The following is a 20,829-nucleotide window of genomic DNA, read 5'->3' on the forward strand; positions in this document are numbered from 1 at the left end:
AATTTCCATATAAATAGTATTGTTAAGCCATCATTGGAACTATTAAATTCGTTTTCTCTTTTAAGCCATATCTAGTGATTTTTTTATCTAGTATATTTTTTAGTCTTATCTAGTGAATTTTAAAAATCATATAAGCTAAATAGGTACTTTTTACACAAACATATGTATATAAACTCACACTTTTACAAATTCATGCGAATCTAAGATATGCTTAGACAATTTGTTTTCAACAAATGAACAAATATATTCACATGTAACAGCAAAATCTTTTTTGTCCTATAGGAGAAAACAATTTTTGCAAATTATATTATCTCAATTTTTCTTTCAATGTGGCATACGACTTATATTTTCCAGGTTTATTTTATTTTATTTTTTTGGCAAAAGTGCCACAGGCATGAGGTCAAAGAAGCCAGTCAATTACCAAATGATGTACCGATCAATTTATTAACTATTTATAATGGAAACGACAACTCAGCAGAAACTGAATAAGAGTTTGAGTAAAAAGTTATTTAAGTACAAATGACTTTTGGGGTGAACCGAATATTATCCAATACAAAACCATGAAAATTTTAGTATGTTATAATCCCTCTTGTAATTGAGGTAAGAGAGACTAGGAAAGGGACAAATATAAATATCATTTTTATAATTTACCAAATATAAGTTGCACTTATATCAAATATAAGTAACATTTATATTTGGTAAATTATAAGTTACTTATGCTTGGTAAATTTAAAAATCTGATACAGCTATATAGGTCAAGCGCTATGATAAGAAAAATCTCTAAAAGATATTTCCAAATCCCTGGTGATATTACATTCCCAGCAATACCTAATACAGCATGAGGACTTTAATACAAAATAATAGCCACCACTGACTGAGCTCCTCCTACCATGTGTCAGGCTCTGACTTACTGTTTTACCTGTATTAACTTACTTGATGCTGAAAGCAATCTCATGAGGAATATATTATTATCTCTACTTTACAAATGAGCCTCAAATAAGATAAAGACATTGCCCAGGGCCACAAAGTCAATAATTGGTGGAACTGATATTTAAACCCACGTCTTTTCTAAATTCAAAGACCTCTACTTCTACTATAATATAGTGCTTTGCCATAGTCACTTAGAATTTGGCCGATGTGATTACACCTGTATGTGTGATTTCAGGGAGGTGGGTGTGTGTATGTGTGACTACATGTGTGTGCAAAATGTGTGTACAATATGTACAGAAACAAATACTTAAAAAACAATTCCATTAAAAGGTATGAAATTATATTTATCAAATAGCCCCGGATCAAAAAAAAGAATAAATGAATAAGCAAGCTGAAACATTACTGTCTAGCGTATAACTTAAAAAAGAAAACCATGGAAATCACTAATCCATATTTTCTTTCCCACAGTAAACAGATGATAACACAAATTAGATAAAATTAAACATTTTTGTTTAAAATTTACATTTGAACTTAAACTTCATTTTAACAATTCACATTTTAATATTTTTTATTCTCTATCCATATCATCTCGCCATTACCTCCAAGCATCGATCTTGCCATCTCCGGGCCAGCATCTCTAGAAGTGGAGGCCTAAATTTGTCCAATCCCAGCAGGTCTGGCAGCATAACACAATGCATGGCAGCCAGCTGACTCCACCCTATTAAAAATGTAATATATTTCAGATACTTTAAACGTTTTTTGGCATTTACTAATTCAAAGGAATTTCTTTATGTAAGTATACCAAGGGAAAAAAGACTGATCCACTAAATTAGGTTACAAATGATCTCAATTTATTAGACATTTTGTGCAAAGAATTATATTAAATGTATTCACCCCCAAATCATGTAGCTGATACCTATAAGAACTCTCAAAGTCTTAAAGCAAATAAAAATTAATTTCCACATAATATACATCAGAAAGCTACAAGGAAAACACATTTCTAAACAGCCCTTCTTTAAAAAAAAAAAAGTATATATATACACATATATATATATAAAGAAAAGGAAAGTGTAGAAATAATTTTTTTAGAGCTATAGACCTTAAGCCATTCTCCATTAAAAGGGGATTCACAAAGATATCCAAAGACAGGTTCATGTCATGTCACTTAAGACGTGGCCCTCTATGTGTTACCATTCTGTCAGCCAAAAGAGATGTTATCCCTACTCTGTTCAAGGTATTTATTGATCCCTTTTCTTACAAAATGAATCAGATATTTGATCGCAATCATAGTTGAAACAAGCCATATAACACCGATTATGAGAGGAAAAGAATTCGGACATTATCCTAACAAAAACTTGACAACCCAAATTTACAAAATCTTAAACTTGATTAACTCTAATCTATGGGAATAAATATTGCTTCTCCCAAAATTTTAATTACAGTATGGAACTTGATTATATGAAGAAAAGCAAACAAGCAAAGCACAGTAAATCACTTTCATATTTATAAGTACTATACTCGAGTAATCATTTGCACCCCATTTTAAAGGTATTTGAAAAATATATACACAAAAAATGACTCGTTCTTCTTGAATTACATGAGGCCACTATTAATCCACAATAATTACTACAGAACTCAAAATGAGCATTGAGATTTTTGAAAAGAGAAGAAGAGAGACAGACAAACCACCTATCTAAAGAAGCGTTCTTTGAGTGAGGGCATTTTCAATTGAGAATAAATAATTAATTACTTTAATTAAGGTGATAAGCACACATTTTTTAATTGGCATTTATTTTCAATAGAGGTCTTTATACATATGTTCAATTACTATTTATTAATTTAGTAATTTTTAAAAAGTATTTTAACATCTCCTAAAAGCATGAAGTATATTTACGAGCAGAGTTTTAATACAGTGATGATTCTCATCAAGGCTCAAAGTCTCAGAGCTTGTTTTAACAAATGACTCTTTCACAACAGCTTAACAAAAACGACCCTAATTATTTTGCTAAAATTCAGTTTCATTATACAAACCTTAGTTCAGGTCTTTGACAGGGAAACCAAACAAAAACCTAAGTTACGCTTTTAAGCTCCTCCGGGTTCTTTCCAAAGGAGCAGCACCTGGAAGCTCAGCTCTGTACTCAACAGACACTGTAACATCCCCTCCATTTGGGTGGACTTATAATACTACTTTTCAGTGAAAAGTCAAAGTCATTCTGGATTATTTGAGATTTTATAAATTTCCTCCTTTTTATACAAACTGGTGAAGACTGAGAACCCAAAGAAGACAGAGATTGGATATAACTCAGAGCTCACAAATTCCATTCAGTTTCCAGGCAGTATAAATAATCTAAGATGGCTCTTGGGGAATAAAGGTTTTTAGACCTCATACGCATTCTCAGGCCTCCAAAAAAGTATTTTTGCTTTCCACTCTGGTAATTCCACAGGGAAAACATGGCAGCCTAACTACATATCAAAAATGGAAATGACAAATTTTTTCCTCAACCAGAAACAGAAGTAGTATGGAGGATAAACAGGTTAATTCCTACCAGCATATAATCACTAGTGCCAATCCTCGATCTGAGGACCTTTAAAACAAGAATGTAAATCAAGAAGCCTCTCAATCTCCCCCACAAACTAGGACACACAGTGTATAAGCAGAGCAGACTGTGTGTGTCACAGAGCAGTGAACATGTAAAATAAATTCACCGGCTCCAGCACCAGAGATCACATGGTAAACATCATCATGAAAACCCATCCGCCTTGTAGTAACTACTTCATACAAATAATTAGCGTCCTGGTACTAGATCTTAAACAGCATTTTGGATAAGAGGAAACATGGTTTATATGAGCCAGGAGTAACGTTACATTTTATAACTGGTCCTTTTCATTGACATTAGCAAATAAAGTTATAAAAGGGGAACTTTAGGATCTCATACATAACAAAGCAGATGAATGTATAAATTAGATAAAAAGAACATGTCATATTGGAATAAAGCACAGGTTGAAAGAAAAGTTGTTAGAAAGTTGAGAGAGAATACCTTCATTTACTAAGAAACAGGTATGTAAAGCAGGAGTAGAAGCAGGGTCAGAGCCAGAGTGATCAGCATCAGACCGAGAGGAAACGACAGGTGCAGCAACTTGTAGAGGAAAATAGAAGAAATAAAGAGGAGAGAATTGAGGTACAGCAGTTTCTGAAAAAAAGCTCAGTATTAGTGAAGAATGAAAAACAAATTGGCAAAGTATAGTGAATGTAGAACTGAAAAATGATGTTTTTAATCAGAAGGGCATGATCATTAATGGAAATGATACACAGGCAATCCCTGGGTTACAAACGTCCAACAACTCATGCTTGCCCTTAATGCTATGCAAATATGCCCTCACAGTGAAACGAATGAACCAACCCCTGCTCGCAACACATCCTTCATCACAATCACCTTCACCTCCTGTATGTGACGCTTTTAAGTCATTGAAAAGGGTTCGATCCTTTTCTTGCACTAAAGTAAGGGTAAATAAGAACCGTATGTACCTGTTCTGACTTATCTACAAATTAGACTTAAAGATTCAATGACACAGTTAGGAACGGATCTCGTTCATAACTCAGGGACTGCCTGTTATTTATTGAATAGTAATTAAAATATAGCTCAAATTTCTCTTAAAGCCAAAGTCTATTTAATGTTATCACTGAATGATGTGTTGACTAATGCAACATATAACTCTAAGACAACGAAAGCTATAAAAAAATGACAACAAACATATTAAGAATTAGCAAAAATGTAATTCAATTAAAAAATGTATCACATAATGAAAAAGTTTGTGTTGGTCTTCATATTGTCAATTACATTTTTTCTAATTATCTATTTTCTAAAATTATATGTAAATTAATTTTAAATATCTGCTGAGATGATTTCAATTTTTTACATTCATTTTGTAAAAATTAAAATACACCAACTTGTAAAGAATATATATAGTATGCTTAGCTCTTGTTAGAATTCTAACACAGCTTCGTTCTTTGAAATTCGAAAAGTATTTTTATGATGCAAATGCTTTATATTCTAAAAATAATTATTGGGAGTTTTATAATTCTTACAGAATAAATGTACCAAACCAAAACAAAAAGTTATGTTACCAAGAAAATGTTTCAGCTTAAATTATCATATGAAAAGGCAAAAGGGCCGTATGGCACACACATTCTACAACTGGAGGTCAATGTTAAGATTTAGAGGTCACCATTTGACACTTCCTTCCTATGGAGAAATTACCATATGTCATGCACAAGCATCTTCAAATTAATCCCTCTCCTGTCTTCTGTCATTGAACAGCAATAGGTTTGGGCTCCTGAACAGATTAAGCATTGTCTGCTGAATGATATGTTTGGTTTTCATGCAGTGAAGTTCTTTTGTAACTATAGGACAGCTGCATGAAAACAACTTTTTCATAATTTCCACACGAATGCATCATAATGTCAATCAGGCACGTGTGAGGCACACAGTGGAACTAAAAGAAGTCCCTGAACAGTAACCAAAAAGAAAATCCAGTTCCAGAGACCCTAAGAAGCACATCTTGCACACACGAAAGTTTCATCTGTGGAATTTTAATTTGTTTCATTACAAAGACCAACTTTGTTCTTTATAAAGTTACAATTGTTTCAAAATTTTATATGTCAATAAAATTACAACTTATATTTCATAATTCATTATTTCATATAATGCTTATGCAAGGAGTAGGGCTGCTCTTAATTGTATATTTCATAAGATCTAAAAATTCAACTGTAAAGTCTCCTTGCAAAGAAATACCAAGTACTCCCACATTTCATTGACTAATTTTACTTTTCATGTTTTAACACTTTTAATTACAAATTCAGTTATTACAAGCCTAAAATGTATTCACCTGCCCATAAAAAAGTTGGTAAGCCTCGATGGTGAGGAGTAAGTTTTCATGTTTCAGATTTCATGCCACCAAAAGTGTTGAGAAAGTACCTCTGGTAGCTTCTAACAGCTGGGACTTTTCTATAATTTCACTTACAAAGAGAGAAATTATTTTGTCCCTGGAAAGGCCATATTAATTCTGCCTGATTTTATCCTTAATTCTTAATGGACACTAGAAAAAGAGGGTGAGGAAATTCAATATAAATGAGTAAAATTTAGTAGTGAAATGATACCTACCCTAGCTAGGTAGAATAAGTAGCGGAATTAAACCACAGATGTAGTATATAAGCCAAAAGTCTAAAAGAAAACTAGAAATGCTACTGGTGAAAGTGATAGCGTAAGCATGATATATCCTAACAGAATAATGTTCAACACCTGTAACTTTATTTTTAAAGGAAAAAAAAAGATACTGTTATATTTTTCAAATCATGTTTAAATGCTCTTTTATAAGGAAAAAGCCATTTATACTTGTCCTTTAGTAAATTCTGCGAGCACTGAAAATCAAGAAAAATATTATAGTAGAAATCAAGAAATCACATTTACTATGATTTAAAAACTTCCTCATTGCTACCAAATAGTAATTCCTTTAGGCCACTTCACACAAGCATAACTGCAGAATCTAGAAGTACCTTCATATTCCATCAAGAATACTGAAATTTCACTCTGCTCTAGCTTTTACAATTGTCCAAGTATAGAAAAATCAGCAACAGAAAATTAGGAGGAAAAAACACCACTTTCAAAAAGAAAAGCTCAAGATTTAATGACAAATAATAAACCTGGAAAGTTATGAGTAGCACTGAATATTGAAGATATACACCACAAAACATAATCAAGCATTTGATTTCTTAAAACAGAAGAACTGCCCTATCAACCATCGATCTGTTTCTTTTATTAAAGATTAGTAAAATATAAGTGAAAACAGTTTTAGCACAGCTTCAAAATGGTGATAAAACTGACAGAAGTTCTATGATTTTACCTGGGAAGGTCCGTTAAGTAATTTTGCGGCTGAGAGCCTCTTCAATGGCTTACCCTCACATGAAAAGATAGATGAAGATAAACAAACTTGTGTGGCAACGTATATAGGCACACATATGCTCTGGCTTCCCTTTAAATGGCATATACATGTGGACTCAATGTTACAACATCCATAGTTTCTATTTTTGAACAAATATATTTCAGTCTTCTTTTGAAATCTGATTCTAAACTCCATTTTTCCTTACTGCCATTGTGATATTATAAACATATACAGGACATAAAATAAAACTAGGAACCAAGTACTCTCAACGTATTTGTGTAAACGTCATTAGCCTTGTGGTACATAAATACAAACAGTCTTTTCGATACATTTTTCAGAGGAAAAAGAAACCAGAAAACACAAAAGCAATGCTTAAAGAAATTTTTTCAAAGTTTAACACTAAAAAAATGAATTAAAGTATTTAAAGATGAATCACTTTATCTAAACTATTACATGGTAACCATGATGCTACAGGAGGAGTGGGGAGGGAAGAGAAAAAAGAGGAGGAGGAGAAAACATAAAAAAATTAGAAACAAAATAAACTTTGTAGAGCCAAACGCCACTGACTTAATATAGAGCTTTTGGACACTGGGCATTCTGTCTAGCACAGAAATCTTGGTGCAGCGTTTGCCTTTGTATAAACTTCCTTTATGACTACATTTTTACATCTTTGGTAGACAGGCATTCTAATCACCTGTTAAGTCAATGAACCATTAGGATAAATCCTTAATTCTGCTTTCATTATCTCTTTTTTTAAAGCCTGCAAGTAGATAATGCAACATCCTGTTGGATTAATCAGAACATATCGTGTCTCCAACGCGTTCTACAATTGTCACAACTGGTGCAGTGACACTGCTATGAATGCAAACTTGGCAAGAAAGCTAATTCTTCTTCATTTTGTTATCCGAAAAATTCCCACTTCAATGACATTTTCTAATGCTGAGAAGAAGTTGGTAAAAAGCTATATCAATAATTCTAACATTATAATGACCAGAAAGCTAGAAAACAAATACACTCGTAATTGTTTTCTAAAGAAAGGAAGCTTTATAACTTGTATGTATAAATGTGTGTGTGTGAGTACATGAATATGTGTCCAGTAATCATGAGGACTACATCTACAAACCCCATTATAATGCTGTCCCGTAGTACCATACCACTGGACCCAGATAAAGATGAAATGCCTTAATGTAGAGTCCTATGTCTATTTCAAAAATTAAATCCCTTGGGCTCTTATGCACTGCTGATGGGAATGCAAAATGATACAATCATTTTGGAAAACGATATGGGGTTTCCTTTGAAAGCTAGAAATAGAAATACCATGGGATCCAGCAATCCCACTCCTAGGAACATATCCTAGAGAAATAAGAGTCGTCATAAGAATAGACATTCGCACACACAGGTTTACTGCTGCATTGTTCACGATAGCAAAAAGATGGAAACAACCTAGATATCCATCAACAGATGAATGGATAAACAAACCGTTGTACATACACACAATGGAGTATACGCAACAGTAGAGAACAATGACGCATCTGTAAAGCATCTCATAACATGGATGAATCTGGAGGGCATTATACTGAGTGAAATAAGTCAATTACAACATTGAACAAGACCACTACTATAAAAACTCATGAATAGGTTTACATACAAAAAGAAACAATTTCAGATGGTTACGAGGGAGAGGAGGGGTAGGAATGCAAAAACACTGAATAGATAAGTGGTAACTTTGGTGAAGGCTAAGAAAGTACACAGCACTGGGGAAGCCGGCACAACCACTGCAAGGCAAGGTCATGGAAGTGCCATAGACACATCCAAACTCCCTGAGGGACCAAATTGCTGGGCTGAGGGCTGTGGGAATCATGGTCTTGGGGAACATCTAGCTCAGTTGGCAAAACACAGTTTATAAAGAAAATGTTCTACATTCTACTTTGGTGAGTAGCGTCTGGGGTTTTAAAAGCCTGTGAGCGGCCATCTAGGATACTCCACTGGTCTTACCGCCTCAGGAGCAAGGAAGAACGAAGAAAATTAAAGACACAAGGCAAAAATTAGTCCAAAGGACTAACAGACAACATCTACCACAGCCTCTACCAGACTGAGTCCAGTACAACTAGATTGTGCCCAGCTACTACCACTGACTGCTCTGACAGGGATCACAATAGAGGGTCCTGGACAGAGCTGGAGAAAAATGTAGAACAAAATTATAACTCAAAAGGGAAGACCAGACTTGCTGGCCTGACAGAGGCTGGAGAATCCCTGAGAGCATGGCCCCCAGGCACCCTTTCAGCTCAGTAATGAGGTCACCCCTGAGGTTCACCCTTCAGCCAAAGATTGAACAGGCCCATGGAACAAAACAAGACTAAAGGGGCACACCAGCCCTGGGGCAGGAGGGAACAGGAAAGCTGGTAATAGGGAATCCATGGTTAAGAAGGGAGAGTGTTAAAATGTCGTGGGGTTGTTAACCAATGTCATACAACAATGTGTGTACTAAATGATGAGAAACTATTTTGTTCTCTAAGCCTTCATCTAAAGCATAATAAAAAAATAAAAATAATCAAAAAACTAAATCCCTTGGATCCATCTGCAAAATATGCCTGATTAGATAGCTATTTAATTATTATATAAGATGGCACTGTACCTTAATTAAGAATATTTTAATATGGCCAACAGAAGGGTGGTCCAACAACATGAACCCAAGCTGAGCCCATATTTTTCAGGGCAACAAGACAGGCACACAGATTAATAACTCGGACAGTACAGAAAAGCTCATCTTGAAAAATGGGATTCCTCCCCCTCACACTCACGTCTGGCTCTGAGAGGCAACCATTTTCAATTTTTTAGCTATTTCTTCCAGCATTTACTACCATATTACTAAATAACATGCTAATACTACAATTTCTTGATTACCAAAGACAGACCTTAGCTACTGGGTCTCTACCAATATTGTGGAAGATGAGGATTTGGCTTTGACAAACCACCATCTCCTAACCATTATCCTTTCCTTTACCATCAACTTTCCAAAATAGTTACATCATACTTTTTTATATCAATGCTAATTGTTTCTATTATCTCTCTATGAATTCTGTTCAAAGTTGATCCAAGTAGCTTACTAAGATCACATTTCCTTCCTTAGACAACTTGTTCATTTTTTTTTTTAATTTAAAAATTATCTTTTTTATTTGCATTGTTTTCCATGTTCCTAATTCTTCTTCTTAAATCTGTCCTCTAAATGATTTTCCACATGCCAGTTTCATTTTTCCCAGAACCATCCCTCTGGAAGCCCCCTCACACCCTGCCCCACTTGCTGCATGGCTGCCATGGAGACTTCCCTCCACCATCATCCTGCAAATCCCCTCTGCCTGCTCTCCTGAATGAGCTGCCCAGTCTCCTGGATGCCAGCTCTTTTTCTTTTTGCCTGGTTTGCTGGTTTACTTTGATGAAGGACATCTTTCAGTATCTTGATGAAGAAAGGTATACAATATAGTAATTTTTTGAGATCTTACATGGCTGAAAATGTCATTATTCTACCTTTTTATAAGTGTGGTAAATACATACATATACATACACGTGGTGGCACAGTGGTTAAATGCTATGGCTGCTAACCAAGAGGTCGGCAGTTCAAATCCGCCAGACGCTCCTTGGAAACTCTACAGGGCAGTTCTACTCTGCCCTGTAGGGTCGCTATGAGTTGAAATCGACTCTACGGCAGTGGGTTTTTTTTATATATATATATATATATACACATACATATATACATACATATATGGAGCCCTGGTGGCACAGTGGTTAAGAGCTTGGCTGCTAACCAAAAGGTCAGCAGTTTGAATCCACCAGCTGCTCCTTGAAAACCATATGGGGTAGTTCTACTCTGTCCTACAGGGTCACTATGAGTCCGAATCGACTCGATGGCAATGGGTATATATATACCTTTTGTCATTTCAACCATTTGTCCTTGTATAATTCACTGACATCAATTACTGGTGGCGCAGCAGTTAAGAATTTAGCTTCTAACCAAAATCCACCAGCTGTTCCTTGGAAACTCTATGGGGCAGTTCTACTCTGTCCTATAGGGTCACTATGAGTGGGAATTGACTTGATGACAATGGGTTTGGTTTCGTGTTTCCAAATTTTTTCATCACTTTTACAGAAATTTACTATCTTTTTACTCTGCCTTTTTATATTTGATTGATAGTTTGGTTTAAGAACTCTAAAATCAAAAGATCACCTTCCCTCAGTGTTTTTAAGGACCTACTCCAGTATCCTGTAGCTCCGGATTACTATTAAGAAGTCCAATGACACTCTTTTTCCTGAAGTACAATTAATGAAGTGAAACGTAACTAATTAAATTGTTGGTTAGTAGTAATGTTAGAAGAAACTACACAGAGAAAATAAGTACATGCCATATAAATAATATGTTCGTGCATTTTGAAACGGAGTAACAAAAAAAGCAACTGTATCAGCAATTATGAGAATTTCAAAAGTACTACTTACACCCAGGTAAAGTTTTTTGTGGAACTTCATCAATTAGTATTTCTGTACACAATGCATATCATAAACAAACCCCTGTTCTAGGAGGTCACTACAATGTTCTTGGGTAATGTGGCCAAACTTGTTAAGGTGGGTTGTTGTGGGGAGTAAGTGAAAAACAGAGGAAAGTGAGTGGTGTGTACTCAGTAAATCATTTATTCATGAGATAAATTTATTCATATCATTCATCATAGTGCTGATACACAAAAAATATGAAAACCTTATTTAAGTGATAGATTCATTAATAATCTAAAAAAAAAACCAAACCCATTGCCATCAAGTCAATTCCGACTCATAGCAACCCTATAGGACAGCGTAGAACTGCCCCATAGAGTTTCCAAGAAGCGCCTGGTGGATTCGAACTGCCAACCTTTAATAATCTAGACCCTTTCATTTACATCTGGAACAGTATCTAACACATTTAAAAGCGATATAGAAATATACTAGCAAACATTATTAGAAAAAAAAAATCCTTAAAACACTGTAAAAGAAGAGCTCAAACAGTTAAGTACAATGGAGGAGCACAAAGTTCCAGACAACAGAAGGCAGGATGAATTAAACAGTGCAGGACAGCATTCGGATAAACAGACAAACATCTACCAAGGCAACATTACAAAAGTGACTGCTGATAATATTTGAAAAATAGAGTAACACTACTTCCAACCTCTACAGCACCACTGGATTATATTAGGATTGGAGTAAGTACAAATGTGATGATAGTTTCACCTTAAACTCCAGCCACGGAGTTAAAGAAAACCTTCTGTAAAAGGTCTCCCCTATTACTCTTGTTGTTTGCTGCCATTCAGTTGATTCCAACTCATGGTGACCCCCATGTATGCAGAGGAGAACTGCTTCATAAGGTTTTCAAGGCCGTGACCTTTCAGAAGCAGGCTGTCAGGCTTGTCTTCCGAGGTGCCTCAGGTGGGTTTGAACCACCAATCTTTCAGCTAGTAGTTGAGTGCTTAACCATCTGTGCCACCCTGGGACCCCCTCTCATTAGTAACATACTCAGAATAAATAAATGCGTTTCCCTAAGGCCAAGAAACAGTGGATAGAGGTCACTATAATAAAAGAGAAATTTATAACATAAACACTAACTTGAATTAGGTATATAAAGATTTTCTACTTCATTTAATTAACACTTAATAAGTGCCTACTCTGTGCCATGTATTGGGCTAAGCAAATAAAAACACAAAAAGACACAGTACCTGCTCTCAAGGTACTGTCTAGTAGGAAAAACAAGCAAACAACTAATTAAAATATTATTATAAATTACACTCTTACAGATCTCCACTAGACATAAAAGCCTTGAGGGCAGGGATTCGTTTTATCAACCCTTATCACCTCAGCACCTACTTATTGACAAACTGACTCTAGGAGCACAAAGAGAGACTATCTATAGGTTCAATCATTCAGTAAATATTTACTGAGCTCCTTCTATCTATCAGCCACTGTTCTAAGCACTTGTGATAAATCAGTGAACAAAACATAAAAATATTCCCACGCTTTGAGCTTCCAAAACTGATCAAAGTTATAGTCAAACTTTAAAAAAAAAAGGTACATTAAGTTAAAACAAAGGAAATTTTAAGGGGTTCTCAGACCCATAAAGGGACTTGAGGCATGGCCTCCAAGTTCAAATGTGTAGCAATAGATTCTAGAAAAGAATAGTAAGAAATTATTGGTTAATTTATGTAAATGATTCCTGAGATAAATTAACAATGACTGCCTCATACTTCCGAGTTTAGATAACCTAGGTTAAACCCATCTCTGAAAAACAAAATTACAAATAATGTAACATAACTTCAAATCTTTATGTTGCTTAGACCTGACTGTATACCTAACACTAAATAAACATACAACTACATAAACATTAAAAAATGGTTACAATCAAGATAGGCACTAGAGACACAGATCGAAGAATTATGTCATGAAATTATTAAACAAATCAAGAGAACTACTGTATGTCAGACATAGAAAAGCCTAAAGCCACAGGCAGATTTAGGGCTATATTACCATGAACAAAAATTTGGCTGACATTTCTGATCCCTCTTTCAAATGAAATGTTTCATAAACTGCAAAATCAAGTATCTAATAAATAAATATCTCTAACAAAAAAATACATGGACTGTCAGTAAATGTTAATTACTGGCAAACATTGAATTGGCAAATCCACTGTTAAACAAAATAATCCTCTTATGAAGAAATTATTTTCCAATAAAATGCCCTGATATTGTTTACGGGAAAGTATATAAGCTAAACACCCAAATGTCCAAAAAGTCCAACTCCCAGCTAAAATCTTTACTCCATATAGATTACTTTGCAGCTGAACAAGTATTAGCCAACATGTAAGTGACAGTTTATTGGAAAGAGCATATTCATGTATGCAGTCCAACTTGAACAATGGCTTGTGAGTCAGTCTGCACTGCAGTGGTAGTCAGGAGAAGAAAACAAGGAGGAAAGTGTTTAAAAGAAAAACAATGTAAAAGAAGGGTAGAAAGACGAATATATATCATGCTCTATGTAATGCTCTAAAGTGCTCTGTGGTATACTGGTATAAGCACTCATCTGCTAACCAAAAGGTTGGTGGTTCATATCCACCCAGTGGTTCCAAATCCATCCACCAGCTCTGTGGGAGGAAAGACCTGGAAATCTGCTCGCTTAAAAATTACAGCTAGAAAACGCTATGGGGCAGTTCTGCTCTATCACATAGGGCAGCTATGAGTTGAAATTGACTCAGTGGCACCTAACAACAACAACATATAAGCTCTAACTGTTGAATCGTAGTCAGAGAACTCAGAGCTCTTTGTCTATATCTTTTACCACTTTCTACCCTAAATTGGTTATTTATATTCATGTATGATATAATAGACATAAACTACTCAAGAGAACATACATCAGACTAACATTTCTAAAATTTCTAGACCCCCAAAAAGAGTTGTTTGGAGACAAAAAGTGCTAACAAATATTTCTTGAAAAAATAATTACTCTATATATTCATTTCAATATTCGAACAGAAAGTGCATTTCATAATATTATCCTAAAGTATTTTACTACCTCACTCTCTCTCAGTAGAGATTGCCGACCTTTATATACACACTAATAAGACTGAAACATCAGTGCTTTCCAAAGGGAAATTCCTAAACCTGGTGGTGCAGTGGTTAAGAGCTCAGCTCCTAACCGAAAGGTGGGCAGTTCAAATCCACCAGCTGTTCCTTGGAAACCCTATGGGGCAGCTCTACTCTATCCTATGGGGTCTCTATGACCAGCAATAGACTCGATAGCGATGGGTTATGGTCTTAAAAAATGCTTAAAAAATACATATATGTATATATACACACACACACATACTTACAAAAATATATACATATTTAAAAAAAAACACTGCTGTTGAGTCAATTCCAACTCATAGTGACCCTATAGGGTTTCCAAGGCTGTAAATCTTTATGGAAGCAGACTGCCACATCTTTCTCCCACAGACCCACTGGTGGTTTTGAACCGCCAACCTTCCAGTTGTGCCAGCATTTTTTCACCATACCTATTCAATCTGTATACCGAGCAAATAATCCGAGAAGTTGGACTATATGAAGTAGAACAGGGTATCTGAACTGGAAGAAGACTCATTAACAATCTGCAATATCCAGATGACACAACCTTGCTTGCTGAAAGTAAAGAGGACTTGATGCACTTACTGATGAAGATCAAAGACTACAGCCTTCAGTATGGATTACATCTCAACATAAAGAAAACAAAAATCCTCACAACTGGACCAATAAGCAACATGACAAATGGAGAAAAGATTAAAGTTGTCAAGGATTTCATTTTACTTGGATCCACAATCAACACCCATCGAGGCAACAGTCAAGGAATCAAACAACGTATTGCATTGAGCAAATCTGCTGCAAAAGACCTCTTTGAAGTATTAAAAAGCAAAGGTGTCACTTTGAGGACTAAGGTGCACCTGACACAAGCCAGGGTATTTTCAATCATAGCACATGCAAGCAAAAGCTGGACAATGAATAAGGAAGACTGAAGAAGAATTGATGCCTTTGAATTACATGGTTTTGGTGGCGAATATTCAATATACCATGGACTGCCAGAAGAACAAACAAATCTGTCTTGGAAGAAGTACAGCCAGAAAGCTCCTCAGAAGCAAGGATAGTGAGACTTTGTCTCAGGTATTTTGGCTGTGTTATCAGGAGAGATCAGTCCCTGAGGAGGACATCATGCTTGGTAAAGTAGAGGGTCAGTGAAAGAGAGGAAGACCTTCAACAAGGTGGATTTACACAGTGGTTGCAACAATGGGTTCAAGCATAGCAACAATTGTAAGGATGGTACAGGACTGGGCAGTGTTTCATACTGTTACACAGGGTCACTATGAGACTCGACAGCACCTAACAACAACAACATATATCTATATACACACACACAAACTCAATTCTCACTGTTTTCCCGACTGAGAGAAGGCATAATAAAGTATTCCAACTTTAAAACCCTCATACCTGACCAGGTGAACAAATTTAACACCACAAGAGGGGTGGGGTATGTAAAACGCCATGATAATGATACAAATTATACTGGGGTGCTTGTATCTACTATGATTACAGAGGGGAAAAAATGGAGTCTAAGAAACAACATCAACTATTAGGAATGATAATGATGATGACAACAATAACAACAAAGAATATCCCTAACAGGAGGCAATCTTAAATGAAGCTTTAAGTTAACTAAATGATCTGTAAGGCCTATCCTGGAAGATATTTTCAGTGAATTAAAAAGAAAAGAAAAAAATACATGAAATTATACAAAAAGCATAGGATCTGGAGTTAAAAGATGCTGGCTGTGTTTTAATCATACCACCATTACTAACTGCACTTCAGGCAAGTCACTTACCCATGTAAGTCTATTTCCATTTGTCCTTGAAATGATAACTGAAAAATATTAAAACTCTGTGCAACATAAAGGACTTTTACTTTATCCAGGTAAGGTTATATTTAGAATGCTTGAAGGGAAAGGGAAGTAAAATAAAGGGAGAGGAACTTCTACTTGGCCGAGATGGAGCAAAAGGAACCAGATATATAATTGCACCTAAAACAACCGAAAAACAAAAAAAGACAAAATACAAAGAACAATGGTTTTCAAGCCACTGAATATTAGGCAAAGAAGGATTAAGATATGGGAAACAAACAAGGTGAGCCCTATGATTGTCTCAGCTTATTGCCTTGAGAGAGTTTCTAGGCAAAACCACATGGAGCAGGGGGACCGAGGAGGAGCCTGGAAGACTCCTGAGTTGAAGAGACAGAGCTGAGCGTTTGGGGAGACCAAGGCAGCTAGGCTTCATTGGACAGAGAGGACAGAGTTGCAAGAAGAGAAAACCTTGGAGATCTTCAGAGGCTCTCTCTCAGGTATTCAGCAGAATACCGATCAGCGTATCTGTGTAACCCAGAACCTAGTGCCTTCGCGTCGATTCCGACTCATAGCGACCCTATAGGACGGAGGAGAACTGCCCCATAGAGTTTCCAAGGAGCGCCTGGTGGATTTGAACTGCCGACCCTTTGGTTAGCAGCCGTAGCACTTAACCACTACGCCACCAGGGTTTCCATATCTGTGTAAGGAAACCACAAAAGACTGGGGAAAGAACTCTCCAAAAGGCCAGAAATTGTGCCTGTTCTCACCAGCCAGACTGGAAAATCTCATAGTTCACGGGGCACTGGGCAAAGTCCTTAAAACAAAGCTCAAGAATATCTATAAGAATACAAAAATGGCCATTACTCATTAAGGTAAAATTAAAATGAAGCCATCTAATCAAAGATTACAAGACAGGCAAAGAGGCAGGAAAGCACAGTTCATAAAGAGGAGAATAATGAATCAATCGAAACCAACTTAGAATTGACAGACAGAGATACCAGAATTATCAGACAAGGACTTTAAAGCAGTTATCATAACTGTATTGTGTATATTCAAAAAGTTAAGTAGAGATATGGAAGATATAAAAAAGGCCCAAATCAAAATTCTATAGATGCAAACTACGATATCTGAGATGAAAAATTACAATGGATGGAATCAACAGCAGATTCGAAATTGCAGAAGAAAACTAGCGAATGTGAAGGCATAGCAATACAAGTTATCTAAAACAAAATGCACAGAGAAGAAAAGCATCCAAAAATAAAAGAACATCAATGAATATACCATGGGCTGCCAGAAGAATGAACAAATCTGTCATGGATGAAGTACTGCAAGAATGCTCCTTCAATGTGAGGATGGCGAGACTTCGTCTCACATACTTTGGACATGTTATCAGGAGGGATCGGTCCTTGGAGAATGACATCATGCTTAGTAAAGTAGAGGGTCAGTGAAAAAGAGGAAGACCCTCATTGAGATGGATTGACATAATGGCTTCAACAGTGGGCTCAAACAGCAACGACTGTGAGTGATGGTGCAGGACTGGACAGTGTTTGATTTTGTTGCCCATAGAGTCACTGTGAGTTGGAACCAACTCAATGGCATCTAACAACAATAACAACAAAGAGAGAAAAGAGGGGAAGGCATACACAATATATGAAGAAATAAATGGTCCAAAATTAATGAAAACTATAAACCCACAGATCTAAGAAGCTCAATGAACCCCAATCACAAGAAACATGAAGAAAAATATACCACAAGATCCCTCATAATCAAATTGCTGAAATCCACTGATACAGAGAAAATCTTAAAAGCAGCCAGGGTAAAAAAAGTAAATACATTACATACAAAGGAACAAAGACAAAAATGACATAAAAATGGCTAAGTTGAAAAAGACTGGAAAATATTAGGTGTTGGCTAAGACATCTCACCAGTTGTGTGTAGGAGTTCTCATTGGTCCACATCCTAGCCAACACTTAGTGTTTTCCATCTTTTTCATGTTAACCATTTTGGTGGGTGCACAATAGTCTCTCACTTGGAATAAAACTTAATGGTATCTACTAAAGCTGAAGATAAACATATCCAGAAATTCCACTTTTAGTTACATATATGATAGAAATGTTTGTAATGTACTTTGATGAGAGGGCAGGAAGATGAGAAGGTGACTATCTCGGGTTGGAAATAAAGGATGCAAGTGGGCATAAAGAGTGCAAGAGCTACAGCATCATCTTCCAGAGTGAGAAGGCAACGGACAGTGCCTAAAACTGAAAATCAGGCATATCATTTAAGGATATTAAAGAAAGTATCAAATAACCAGCTAAAAGAAATAAAAGCACTTGTCCTAGGAGAGGCCAAAAAGTACAGATACCAAGTTGGGGGACTATTATTTATTTAACAAAACTTACAGAACTACTCTTTGATGGTTTGGAAATTAAAAAACAAAAGCGACAACAGCAATAAAATAAAATAAAATAATGGTAATAAAGAAAAACAAACTCTAAGAAGTCCTCATTTAGAAGGAGACCCTTCTCTTGCTCACTTCTTTATTTCTCTCCACCACGTGCTGTGAGCCTGAGCTTTAACTCCAGGCCTGAAGGAAAGCTCTGCAAGCAGAAGGGAGCTCCCGCTCTCTCCAACAGCTCATCTGTCAGTCTCAAAATGATCATAAAAGATCCTTAATATAAGGAAAGAAACTCAACCTTTCTTCTCTTTTATCCCATGATGAAAAACAAAGCTATAAACTGAAGTTAGGGTATATAGTGATTCAAATGAAAAGACAGATAGTTGCAAACAAGGATTTCCACCAGTGAAACACAATGTATAAACTACTGGCAAATGGCAAATTAGCTACAGCATGGAACTATGAATTTAAACATTCCCAAATGTTGTTAAAAAATAGGTACAGTTTTAAATCCTAGATACATACAATCAAGTCCCTAGTGTTGTCAAGTTAAGGTGCCCCTAATATATAAAAATTAGGTCAAAAACAGTACAATAAAATTATGTGAAATATGCTCATTTATCAATTTCTAAATAAACCTGATTTATTTTTAAATGACATCTTCATTAGCCACATTTACATCTGCAATATAACAACTTTTCTCTCTTTTAACAACCTGAGACAAACAAAATATTATGATTATACATTAGCTATGCCTACTCAATTTCTACAACTGAAACGCCACATCAGTTACTTAGTAAGATTTCATTTTACCTTGTTTAATCTGTCCTTGAACAATATTACTGGAAGATGGAGGGGAACCCCTTGCCTTAGAAAGCTCTGGGGTGCTTGGTCTAGGTGGCCTTAAAAAAAAGAAAAAGATATATATATATATATATATAAAAAACATTTTCACATTAAATTTCCTAGTTCCAAATGAATTGCAAAAGATACAAAAACAGGACATCTTCAATTTACTGTTCCAAAAGGATAGTAATCTTTTTTGTTTTGTATCTATTAACACTTTCTACTTCAAACTGTAATAGAGTAAAACAATTAAATGATATAATTAAATGACAAACAAGTAGCAAGTGAAAATTTTATATCTACAATTTATGTTTGATGCTAGTTTAAGAAATATTTATAAGCACTTCAAAGTACTATGAACGACAGATAAATATCATAGCTAGAGTCTTTCATTCCTCAATATTAGTATTCTGAGATTCCAACTTTCCCTGTATCACTGGTCCAAACGAATTCATGGGTCAATAAATTGAGCTCTAGAATATTCAGCCCTAAAATCTGAAAAAGTTTGTTGTTGTTAGTTGCCTCGGAGCTGATTTCGGCTCATGGAGACCCCTTGTGTACTCCACAGGGTTTTCAAGGCTATGACCTTCTGGAGGCAGAACGTCAGGCCTGCCTTCTGAGGCACCTCTGGGTGGGTTCAAACCACCAGCCACCAGCTAGTAGTTGAGCAGTTAACCACTTGTGCCACCCAGGGACTCCTTGAAAAAGGTAATAAGACATTAAGAAATTGTAGACATGCACTGAAGCATTAAGGGTTAAGTGTACCAGGGACTTTAGAGGCAGACTGTCTCAATTTGAATTCTGGTTCTACCATTTACTAGCAGTTTGACTTTGGGCAAATTGCTTCACCTTTCTGTGCCTCAGTTTTCTTATCTGTAAAAAAGGAACAATGAAAGTACCTACCATATAGGGTTAAGAGCATCAGATAACATTTGTAAAGTGCTCAGAACAGAGCCTTACACAAACTAAGTGCTATATAAGTATTTGCTAGATTAAAAAAAAATCTTGATATCCTCAAATCTCAACAGGGTATAATAAAATCAGGGCTTAAAAAGTTATCTTCTTGACTTGAGAAAAATTGCAACTTAAGCTAAGTATTCTGGGCGGCACGAACAATTAAAATTAAGCACATGGCTACTAACTGAAAAGCTGTTGGTTCAAACCCACCCAGAGGTACCTCAGAAGAAAGGCCTGGAGATCTGCTTCCAAAAGGCCACAGCCGTGAAAAGCCTATGGAGTGCAGTTCCACTCTGCAATACATGAGGGCGCCATGAGATGGAATCGACTCA

General features: G+C 35.8%; 1 protein-coding gene across 7 annotated transcripts in view; it reads right to left on the reverse strand.

The window, feature by feature from the left end:
• Positions 1–20,829, reverse strand: part of WDR7 (WD repeat domain 7) — a 429,516-nt gene that overhangs the window by 280,011 nt on the left and 128,676 nt on the right. For 6 of the 7 annotated variants that reach the window (XM_064294472.1, XM_064294474.1, XM_064294473.1 and 3 more), the window contains 2 exons: positions 19,508–19,596; positions 1,530–1,648 (listed from right to left, as the gene is read on the reverse strand). In XM_064294472.1, coding sequence (XP_064150542.1) covers positions 1,530–1,648; positions 19,508–19,596 — 208 coding nt within the window. Of the gene's footprint in view, positions 1–1,529; positions 1,649–3,968; positions 4,068–19,507; positions 19,597–20,829 lie in introns of all 7 variants that reach the window. The other variant, XM_064294478.1, reaches the window with a different exon arrangement.

Source organism: Loxodonta africana, chromosome 11 (genome assembly GCF_030014295.1).
Source record: "Loxodonta africana isolate mLoxAfr1 chromosome 11, mLoxAfr1.hap2, whole genome shotgun sequence".
Classification (NCBI taxonomy): Eukaryota; Metazoa; Chordata; class Mammalia; order Proboscidea; family Elephantidae; genus Loxodonta; species Loxodonta africana.